The 12,157-nt window shown below is 35.8% G+C and overlaps 1 protein-coding gene across 4 annotated transcripts in view; it reads right to left on the bottom strand.

Annotated features, from left to right (window-relative positions):
• The window catches only part of PPP2R5C (protein phosphatase 2 regulatory subunit B'gamma), an 88,053-nt gene that overhangs the window by 31,844 nt on the left and 44,052 nt on the right, over nucleotides 1-12,157 (bottom strand). For all 4 annotated transcript variants that reach the window (XM_068398566.1, XM_068398567.1, XM_068398568.1 and 1 more), the window contains one exon: nucleotides 272-471. In XM_068398566.1, the coding sequence (XP_068254667.1) occupies nucleotides 272-471 (200 nt within the window). The remainder of the gene's footprint in view (nucleotides 1-271; nucleotides 472-12,157) is intronic.

Below are 12,157 nucleotides of genomic sequence, written 5' to 3'. Positions count from 1 at the left end.
TTTTTTAAATACAAAATTTAATTTTTACCAATTTAAACTATAATTTACTTCTGCTTCATACATGTGTCTAGTTTCTATCTTACAAGAAGAGGAATCAACACTGGCAATGGGTTTTAAAGCACTTTTATATTGCCATTTTGCAGATGTGCAAACATAGCTGATCTTTTTATAAGATTTCAGTTAAGATTTCTTAAGATAAATTGATACAGCTGAAGAAGCAACTGTGAATTAAAAAAAAAATCAAAATAATTTTAATTGTTAAATCACTTACCATATGTACTACTTCAGGGTAAATAGGTTCTGTAATCACATTGCGATTGTGTGTGATATATTCTACCATTTCACTTAAAGCTGCTCTTTTTACTTCCTTCCACTTTAGGTCACTTAGTGGATCAGAAACAAAGTCAAAAAGTACACAACATTGTCGTAACTTCTGGATAAAAAGCTTTTCTTGATCAGCAGGAGGAACATCTGAAAAGTGAAAATAATTCATTATAAGTTATGTTGCAGTGGACTTTACTCTTCCCCCCCTTTTTACTTCCTGAGACACAGGCATAGCAATGTTTAAGACTACAAACAAGCTTTCTGAATCTTCAAATAACTTTCAGGAATATAATGGACCAGAGTATGAAACCCAGTAAAATACACTGTATATGACAGGATGATTTAACAAAATTGCAACAGTGACACATACTTGCCTTTGCCAGAAATAGATACGGCATGGAAAAAATACATACTTTAAAAAATGCCTAAAGGAATTCCCCAGACAACTCAGTTTGTATAAAGAATATTATGCCACATTTGCAGAAATACTCCGTTTTATTAGAAATAAATGGGTGGATTTTCAGTTTCAATATTAGATTTAATCCAGAGGCACTTTTAAGCATGGGAGCTGCCACCTCACAAAATCCATTTTTATATCAAGTGCCTCCTAAGACACAACAGGTTGCAGTAACCACATGTAGGCACAGAACAACTATTCAAGACTTTTTAAATTTCATTAACACAAGAAATATTTAAGGACACTTACGATCTTCAACTATTTGGTCAATTTGTAACACTACTTTGGAAGTTTGTTTCACATGTACAAGAGTTAGACTTGCATTATCAATTTAAGCACTTGCAGGTATCTGTCCAGTTAACCAGCCAGCACTGCAAAATTAAACAACACTGGCCTTCTAGAAAAGACCATACTTAATCACCAAGATCAATATAAGATATATATAAAAAAAACCCAGTAAATTTTAAAACAAATTGAGTAAATACCTCACTTGATATGTACTCATTGTTTAATTATCACTCAGATACACCTGATAAGAAACTATTTTGATTTCTCTCTTCTGTGATACATGTTAAAAATATTTCACAGGCTTCACATGTCCTGAGACCAGACTCCCTTATCTTCAATAACAAATTAAAAAAAAAAAAAAAAAAAAAATTTGTACTCTTTGGGTAACACTCTATAAAATTCATTGTCTGTATCGTTGTTATACGGACACATAACCTTTTGAGACAAAGGTTGCCTTGCCTTATACAGTCTTTGTGCAGGGTATTTTTATTGTTTGACAAGGATACCTAGGTTATAAAAAAATTTTCAAGTTTTTACCTCCCAATTTTCACTTCCTGTGCTTTACTCCTTAATCCTCCCTGCTCATGCTCTGTAATTCATTATTTAGCGCTTGCATGTAAAGTGAAATTAGATTGCACAGTTCAAACTTCATACACAGAATCAATAAGCAAGCCAGCACTGCTTTTGCCATCAGTATTTTCCAAAATAATGAACCTTCAAAAAATTAAAAATATACTCAGCATTGACATAAAACCACCAATTATAATTTGAAACTAAAGTAAGCCTAAAATCATAGAATCCAAATATAGGCATAGAAGTTTATGTTACAGTTAAGAAAGAACTAACACTAGACTGCTGTTTATAAACATTCATATGCCCACAAATTAAAATACCTCCTATAGAGGTTATAGAACAGTTATAGAACAGAAGTTATGCCTTTTAAATTCTACAGAGCTTTAGCCTCAATGCCAAAAAATTCTGCATGTGTTTATTTTTCACTTAAGTAATCCCATGAGCAGTTAAGATTACTAATTAATGCATGTGAAATTACAGATCATTATACACAGCAAAAACTTTCAGGATCAGGATATTCTCTTTCAATACTTAGGAAATACTAAAGAAACTGGCCAGAGGTGAAGAAAGTAGTACCATATTTTGACAGCAGCAAAAATTCCTGTGCAATTAAAATGGCAACATAACTACAGCACTAATGTTAAGAGAAGAAATGTGAACAACACACCACAGAAAGTCTGCGTAAATTAACACCATAACACTTTTTATGTTTCTGCATAATGACTTTTTTATTGTTAGATATGAACTGCTAAGACATTAATAGCATGTTAAAAAACAGAGTTAGACTAGATTGCCTTTGTAAATATTTCTGCAGTTTACTCCCACTTCTTCCAGTTGATGACTTTTCTTTTTCCTTGGAGTACCATAAAATGCTAAAATTTTCTTAAACAGAAGCAGCAAGAGCTACCAAAGGATTTCAAGTGGTACTAGTGAATACAAGCACACACAACCTCACACACGCACATACAATCTAATAAACTGAATGTCTGACAGATATCTATAGTCCAGTTGATTAGTTAAATACAATGAATTGCTCTCCTTTAAGTGCTTGACAAAATTCTCCTTAAGATAACAAAAGCTGGGGTAGTTCCTCCCTCCTCAAGAGAAGTTGCTTTCAAAGTACTTTGGTTATAATAAACCTGGAAACATACTTGGTTTAAAACAGCTGGCAATTTTTTTTAAAGTTATGTACACTGAATTGCTCTGAAGATTAATTCCAGGAAAAAGAAATGTAAAGTAATAGCCCTGAAGAATATACAGAATAAAACACAGCATACATGAAAGAAACCATAACCAGTTACAGACACCAGTGTCACCTGGGATAGTGAAGAGTTCAAGAACTAGAAAGAAGGTGCTAAATGACTGGTGTTCCTAAACAGAGCAACAACTTTCTGGCAAATAAACCAAAATTCCTGTCCAGTGTTGTGAACAAGTTGAGGGTACTTTAAGCCACACAGATTTTGTATCTGAATATGCACACTTTTGTCTATTTGGATTAAAAACTACAGCAATTAATAATTCTCCTGGAAAAAAGAGTATTTAATCAAGTAGTCTGCATACTGAAAGGCAGCCAAATTTATGACCTGAATGTAAGAAGTCTCTGATGTACAAAGCGGTTGGAGTGGTTACCTTCTCCCAACTAACTGTAAAATGGAACGTGGTTCAACATGAACCCTAACAACACAATTTTACTTAGGGATACTGTGCTATTAATGTGTAACTCCACAAAATCCAACGCCTAAATAGAGACTATAATCATACATGTAATGGACATACAATTACAGTGATTTACAGTACACTAACCTGAAAGGAGAGGAAGCATTAAAGCTGTAATTACTACTAATCTCGGAACTTAAAGACTGACAACTAAGAGGGTCAAGAAACAACCTCACAAGGCAAGCCACCTCCCTCCTCATTTATTCTGAAGTGGCTTAACTATTTTAAGTACCTCAGTTACCCTTGTTATTCTAGAGGAGAGAGATGTTCTTTAGCCAGACTGAGAACCTCATGTATTTCTAAGGAACTGTGTTCCGTTTGTTTGGGGTTTTTCCCCCCCTTTAAGAGTGTTCATCAACAGCTTTCAAGTGTCCGGACCTCAAATCTCTTGTACTGCTTGTCTGGAGTACTTGCCATCAAATCAAGATGATCCCTACATTTAAGGTGTAGAAGAATGATTTCAGCATGACAGAAAATAGAAGGTGGCTAAGAAGGTGACTTGCGTAGACTGCAATTTTGTGCAGAGAATGTATGCACACCTTCAGAGCAACTCTAAGTCACCCCAAGAAGTCACTGATCCTCATCCACATGCCAGGGACTATCTGGCTACATTTTCAATCAACTGCATGGCAATTTCTACATCACCTTCCACTTCAACTAAGCAATAATCCCCAACTTTCAATTGCTGAAGTTAACTGACATATTTGAAGACAGTGTCATTAGGTAAAAGTTTTCATAACTGAGCAACTCTGGTGCTCCATTCCCCAATGACCATAGGAAGGCCACAGTTATTCAGAAGCTACTCCTCACAGTTATTCCAAAACTGACGTTTGGAGCTATTCACTGAGCAATGTTTTTCAGGTTTTATTGGGGTTTTTTTTTGCTGGTTTTTTTTTTTTTTTTTTAAAAAAAAGCCACACACAAAACAACAAAAACCCAAACCAAACAAATCCCCCTCAAAAAAAAACCAAAACAAAACCAAACCATACACACACACCGAAACCCCCTCCATTTGCTAGCCACTATTTACATTATTTTCACAAAATTTGTTTCTAAACAATAGCACTAGTATAATCTTAAGACTCTTTATTCAACCCAAACACTTATCCCTATCAGCAACCCTACTTTAAATGAGTACTTCTTCTGGTCTTCTACTGGAACAGCAGCAGAGTTTTCCAGAATCACAAAGAATTTCAATCTTACGTTTGGATTGATGTCCAGCAATTCCTGACACAGACTTACACAAATACTGTAATGGCATATTTCATGCCTAAATATATGCATTATTTATCCTACTGTCTTTTTTGAGACAGAAAAATACACTAGAAGAAATATCAAAAGAAGGTAGGTACGATGATGGCAAGGTAAGTCTCTAGGCCTGAGGCACGAGCTTTTTGTTTTGTTCAGGTTTTTCAGAATTTCTTTCCTTCCAATCCCAGGATAACTGTTAGATCAACTTACACAAACAACCCAGAGACGCAAGCTGTACCCCTTCTATTTTAGCAGTATTGATACAGAAGTAACTATTAATTTTAAAATCTTCAACATCATCTTAGACTGTGGCCTTGCCACATAAACTTGCTGATGAATATAAAATACGTTTCTTTCCAGCGTATAATTGATAGCAGCTGTGCTTTTATTATCAGACTAACTATACCAGTATCTCACTCTGTGAAAGGCAGCACTTTCAGTCGATATCTCAGTTTGAAACAGCCAGGGAAGGACCAGGTACTCAGCTACCACCAACTGCCTTAGCAGAACACAGATGATTGGTTGTAAAAGCTAAAATTTAAACAGTCAACTCTGTATGAAAACCGATTCCTCAGAAGCTTCAGGTATGTCTTCAGCCATTATTACTGTGAGTTAAAGGTAAATGAGCTCACTGTAAACGAACTGTTCAGTGGTAACTGTCCTCCTGTCGTCCTTGCTTGCTACTCAGCCAGGCATCATTCTGCACCCAGGACAGACTACAGCACCCTGAGAAACCACTGTTTAAGGTACAGCATATCTAAAGAATCAAAACATAGTTATATTCTAACAAAACAAGATATTTCCTGTCTTCATATTAAAACAAATTCTGCCTCGTTTAAGAAAATCAGAAATAGAAAAAGTAAAAGTCAATCGGAGAACACTGAAGTTCAGTTTTTAAGTGCCTGAACATATGTTCAATATTGCATGATACATGAATATTTTTGTATGGTAGGACTGTAGAGAACTTACTGTTCTCTGGATAACATTGTTTATGCTCCTTCAAACATAGAAATTACATTTTTAGTTATGTATTGTAATTGTGGCATCACTGGGCATTGATGATTGATCCATCCCTTATCTTTTTCACAGAAGCCCATTTTTCTATGACAACGGTGTAATTTAATTGTTGCTGAATGGAGGACAAAAGGCGTTGCAGGGTAAGTAGGTGACCCAGAGATATCACACAAAACAGCTGTTTTCTAGTACAGACTGGAACTGAAATAAAGCTAGAAGTTTAAACTTTTTAGGTCGTGTCCTGACAGGAAGAACAGTTGATACAATTTCTACCACAAAACACAATTTGTGGTCAGTAAAACTCACTACGTTACATCATTTTGAAAGCAGAAAACACGAGACACTGTTGATAATTTGCAGAAAATACATAGAGAAGATAAAATTCATCTCAGTTGTGTGCGCACTTTCTTACTCACATATAAAGTCTTAGCAGAGGTACCAGTTTTGCTCGGCTTACAGGTCCCCATTTCATTAAAAGAAAAACAGCTCTTTTTTTCTTTAAAACTGTCAGATACCCATAGCTACCAGTCTATGTACATACATATCAGTAAAAAAGTTCCTCTCAATTTAAATGGGCAGCTAGATTTTTTCATACAGAAATACAAACAGAGGTTTAAGTCAAAATACAGAGAACGAGCATGTGCAAAAACAAGGACATAGAAAAAAAGTCTAAAAATCACACCCTAAAAGTAACTGCTTCCTTAAGACACTGGTGTAAAGCAAAAGTTTGAGCGTGTAAGGTGACTCCTGCTTGCAAGTAGACAATACACCTTATGAAACGTGTCTGCAAACCTACTGAAGGGCTAGGGTTTTCAAATATATGGAACAATAACATTTAACTGTGAACTAGGGTGCTACCCAGAACGTATCATAAAGTATATTGATAACGTAGTCTCTTCTGCTGGTCAAAAGCAAGTATTAGCATATTTCAAAGTTGATGTCCATTGGAAAAGCAAGCAGGATTAAGGCTTTAGTGAGGCTTTGTAATTTGCACTGTGTAGTTGTACTTCAACACGAGGAGCCCAAGATCTTGCACTGTTTTCTTATACATTTCAGTTGATTGCACCATGGCAGCATTTTTTCAGAAAATAAGCAGAATTCAGTATCTTGAGTAAGAGAAATGGAAATTGCCAGACATGAAGGCAGAGGGACTGCAAAGCATGGGGAAAAGGACATAGTCTTGTCGAAACATGGATTTACCAGAATTTGCACTTTTTCCAGAACTAGTGATCAAGTCCTTAAAGAGAGAAGAACTTAAGACAATCACGGAAAACTAGAAAGAAGATTACAAAAGCTTGTCTAACATTTGGTAAAATACAATTTAAAATATTTATCTTATTTTGAAACAGTTAAATTACTATCCTAATCCCAAACAAGGAGTACTTTTCTGGGTTACAAAACTTAATTTTTATTGCATTTCTATTATTTGACAGACTTATTACAGTTTTCACTGATTTTATTGAAATCATGCCAACAATAATTAACACTACTTTGAGATGACACTCTCACAGTTAATAATATTCTATCCTAATACATGATATTGGAAATAAGGGGGTGGTGCAGGAAAGAAATCTTCCAACTCATGCATGGAAAAGTTTAATTAAAGCTATTACTTCTAGTAGCACTTAAAAATAAACTCAAGGAATACAAGAAAGTACTATAATTATATACAATATGCAATATATTTTATACTATAACTAGCAACCCTGGGAGTGGGAGTTTGGCTGCAGATAAAGCAGGCAAGATACTGTTGTATGCATACATTGGACTAGAAAGTACATAAAACATACTGCTGTTTATATTGTTTTATTTGGAGCATTATTGATCCAGCAATCAAAGCCAGAGAAACACTCACAGAAAAAGAGTACTTGTATCAGACTCAAGAGAGCAAGATATATAAACATTTTAAGTGGCATAGAAGAACAAACTTCTGCTCTTTATCTCACTAATGAAGATAAAGGGATGCACAGGTAAGTGATGTGGAGTGTCATAAAAGAATGCAAGCTTAGTCCAGAAGAACTGAGCTGTAAATTTATAATACATGGTAATTAAAGAAGGACCACACCTGTAAACATTCCTACAGAGTAGTTCTCAACAACTTTTTTTTTTTAAACACTTAACACATTTCCTGTCAGAAACAGCACACTGAAGATTAGATGGACTTTCAGCCTGATCTACAATAACAAAGACCACAATTCCCAAGCAACTCCTGATCAGTAATTAAAAATTTTTTCAGGTACTCAGAGCTTCTGTAAGGATTACAAGAAAACACTCACTATACCAACCAGCTATTATCATAGCAAAACTGTTCTGTTCAAAGCCAGTTAGAAGGTGAGCTGAGAATGGCAGGTGGATGCACAAGGGAAGTTCCTAATTTCAAGCAGTACTTGTACAGTGGACTGAAACTTCCAAAGCATGGCCCTGGTCTGCATCAGGTGCTATTATGCAGCACCATGACGCTCAGTAGCAGTCCAGGCATTCAGGAGAGCGGTGGAAATGAGAACCAGCTGTAATTACTGGCTATGTTCACTCCTTCGCTTTCAAGGAACTGAGCTGCTGCCAGAAATACCTTTTGGCCATTCTTCAGATAACAGAAATTTGTAACTGGAAATTACAAATTGGAAATTTTGACTTCCCCACATTTGGAAAAACTGCAATGTTCCTAACTGCTGCTGCTTCACATTCTGTAATGCACCTGAAAAAAAACTGGCACCCAAAATATGAGAACTACTCCCCCATCTACTGACAGAAAATAAGGTTTAAAAACAATGCTTAAAATCATACTTATGTGGCACACTTTCTACCTAAAATTCAAAAGCAAGCCACATTTTACTTTATTTTCAAGTAGTTCAAATTTTTGGACATTCAGATACTCCAGTGGGTTTATTTAAGTAAGTTTTCTTTCCAGCAAAGAAGTCCTCGTTAGCAGCGAACATTCAAGCTTTCTGTTTTCAATAAAGCAATAGCACTGATACTGCTTCTATGCTGACCTGAAGTCTGGATCTAGCCATAACTCCACTTAAGATAAAAAAGTTATTTCACCTATGACAGCTTGTGTATGAAACTCGTCTTAATCATGATACAGAAAGGGGGAAGGGGGAGGTAGGAGTAAGATGCTGGAAATTCATTAAGTAGAAAAGTACACAACATTTAAAATTTTGGGTTTCTACATAAAGAAATCTCTTGGCTCAATTTTCATTCAAATGAGTGGCTTTTCATTGGATTATGAGTCTTTTAAAGCAATATATTCTTCCATTTAATAGGGAAAAAAAATTAAGGGCTGTTAGAATCAAATGAACCATTATCAGACTAATTAAACAGCAACAGGGAAAAGAAAAAAAAAAAGCCACCACCCAAAAAAAACCCCACAGCTTAAGAAAGCCTGAAAGGAATGAGAAGCACATGGTTGTCAGTCCTGGAGTGAAGCTCAAAACAGGTGCTTCACACCACTAATCCCCTCTGAAAGCTGCAGTCATTGGGGAATCCAGCGCTGAAGGCTATTGCTGGTGGCTGCTATCTCCTAACTACAAGATTACATTGTGGTTTTGAGGATAGAGAAACTAAGTAATGACATTTAACTGTCAAAAATTTAAGATGGGAGATTTTAAGGACTAACTGGTAATGAAGCAGAAAAAAAGCCTGCTGTTATTTTACACTATTTGGCATAATTTTTACATAATAAACAACCTAAGGCACTAAAATGACTTCCAATAAAATCTTTTCCAGGTGTACATCATAAGTCTAATGATGATAAAAGTAGATCAACAGTGAATAATCTGTGACCTAATTATCTAATGATTTTTCAAAAGTGGACCAACATCACCCTGCACCTAAGCTCCTGATTCACAGAGTTTTATCAGTCAACTATTTTTCTTAGAAGCCATATGAAATTTTAAAAATCCTTGAAAATATATTTGTAGCAATATTTAAGAGAAATAAGGATTTTTAGACTATATGAAAATGTTTAAAAACAGAAAATGAAGAGTAGAAGTGGTAACTGTATTAATACTTTAAAGGCAATGTACCATAAAGAGGAAAACAGGAATGCTTATACAGGAAATGACAAGTGAAACAAGCTGAAATAGGCTTGAGCTAACGAAATAAAAATTTCACCTGAAAATTAGGGAGAAAAATGACAGGGAGGATAATCAAATAGACAACGGAAGAAAAAACTGTCTTAACAAGGGAAGAGAGAAACCAAACAGATAAAGAACTGTCAGTAGAGCTTTTTGGCATACATAGAGTTAATATGACAGCAAAACCCATTTTTAAACACAAAGCACTTACTAGACCCTAAGCAAAAAAACCTTATTTTCCTAGCTGTTACAGTGTATTTGAATCCATTCTCACGGCATAAAAACAAACTTACGCAACATCTTCAACTGCATTTGAAAACTTTAAAATTGTTTGTAAATAAGTACAACAATCTCTCTGAGAAAATGAAGCACTACTGTGGTGAGGCCAGACTTCAGTTACATTACAGAACATAATTCAAGTGCACATTGTAATTCAGAGGAAAATTTATATTAAGTAAATTGAATAAACCCATGAACCACTGACTAAATGCTGCCACTGTGGACACTTGGTTGAAGCAAGAATCAGATAATCAAGCCTAACCATCTGTTGTAAGCAGAACTGCTGTTTCCTGAAACACAACCAAACTCTACACACCAACCTCTAATTCTAGTCAGATACTGCTCATGAGTGAGTAACTTGCCAATCAGTGTTACCTGTCACACATCCATGATAAATATAATTCAAGGAACAACCAACTGCCGAAATATAAAACAACTTGGTTACTTCCCCAGAGCGTATCAGCCTGCTTCCTCCCCTCACTCCCCGTACACATGCTAAAACCTGGGGGCTACTTCTTGCTTTCAATTGGATGCTTCTGAATGACAAAATAGGTGAATTTCATGCCGACATTTAGAATAATTATTAACAGATATCACAAGAATTCATCGAAGAATGCTGGGTCATGTATTGGCTTAGAAAGAGACGACATACTACATTAGAAAGCATGAAAAAAATGCCTTCCATGGTTTTCTACAACCTCAAGTGTTTCACACCCTAACACAACCTAAACCAAATGCACAGCCCCCATGCAAGAACCCTTATAAGCACAACTGCATGCACATTCCAGTTTGCCTGAAGCTAACATTTACTTTTAAATTATCAAACACTTCATAACCTTTCCTTGATGACAACACTAAATCACCTTTCTAAATTCTCCATTGTCTTCAAAACCAGACGTAGGACGGGGAATATGGTAAGTCTTTTTGAGAAGTCTATTCATAGGCAGGGCTGAAGAGCGCAGGTAACTCTTAGCTGAGATGCAAACTGAAGTCCTGAATGGTTGATTGACAACTAAAATCATCCCAAATTGCCATACAGCATTAAAAATCCCAGCAGTTATTACAAGATATGCAAAACTATCACCAAATACCACCAGGACATTTTTGTGGTTTTCTTGAGAGCAATTTCTTAATAAATTCTAATAGATACTAAGTCCCATCCCCTGTGTGTGGGTTCTTGTTTATTTGTGGGGCTTTTGGGGGGGGGGGGGGGGGGGGGGGCGTGTTTGGGTGGGGGTTTTTTTTGTATTCCCAGAAAAATCCTACTTTCCAATTCAGTGCATATTTTTCCTCATTTTTTTGGCATAAGCAACACCTCCTTAGTCCCATATGCCTGTGAAATTTAGGCACCTCATGTGATGTGACACAGGTAGAAGAAATGCTTAAGCACGATAGCACCAATGTTTTGGGAAGAAGTAAAAGAAATAATTTTAGAGCTAGGTCAGTAACTTGCTTAGCAGCCAATGCCAGCCACATCAAATACTAACAATTACTTCAAATGCTAACAGCAATTACCAGCAGTTCCCTGCTAGGAAATAAAAATTACATTTCAGCGAGGAAAGTTTTGACGCAAATATAGTAGAAAGCCAATTATGCCCATTTCAAAATGTACTGGAATACGTGCTTCCAATATAACAATATTTTAAGAAGATTAAAGTTATAATATCCCTGCATGTTATTGTCAGGAATAAAGTGCTTAAGAATTTTCCATTTAACTAAAAAACAATTCCTGTACCAGCCAACATTACTTTCCTCATATCATATCTGTCCAAAAACATGTACATTTCCTTCAAACTGATGTCTTCAGCCTCTGGTCAAACTAGTCTTTCTCACACAGGAATTCTAGCAAGAACAGAAACTGTACCTATTAGCAACAGTGTCCCTGCTCAGGTGCCAGAAAAGCTGACATTCTGGGGACAATTTGCACCAAATTTTCTCCCTGCTCACACAGCAGAAAGAGTGCAGAATTTCATTACGTAATACATATAATTTGGAGCTTCCAACAAATCTGTAAATTTACAGGGCACGAACAAGTTGCTTGGCTTTATTAAGACTGTCCCACTATTGCATGTCCAGAAGCCCTGGATATGTTTAGACATCTCACTCCCTGCACATTTCCCAAAGTATTAATTATTTTATTTACAATTTTCTTTTCAACAGAAGATTTAGACGTGCAATA

Source organism: Nyctibius grandis, chromosome 4 (assembly GCF_013368605.1).
Source record: "Nyctibius grandis isolate bNycGra1 chromosome 4, bNycGra1.pri, whole genome shotgun sequence".
Classification (NCBI taxonomy): domain Eukaryota; kingdom Metazoa; phylum Chordata; class Aves; order Nyctibiiformes; family Nyctibiidae; genus Nyctibius; species Nyctibius grandis.
The sequence above is the reverse complement of the archived record's forward strand: the minus strand, read 5'-3'. Positions and strand labels throughout refer to the sequence as shown.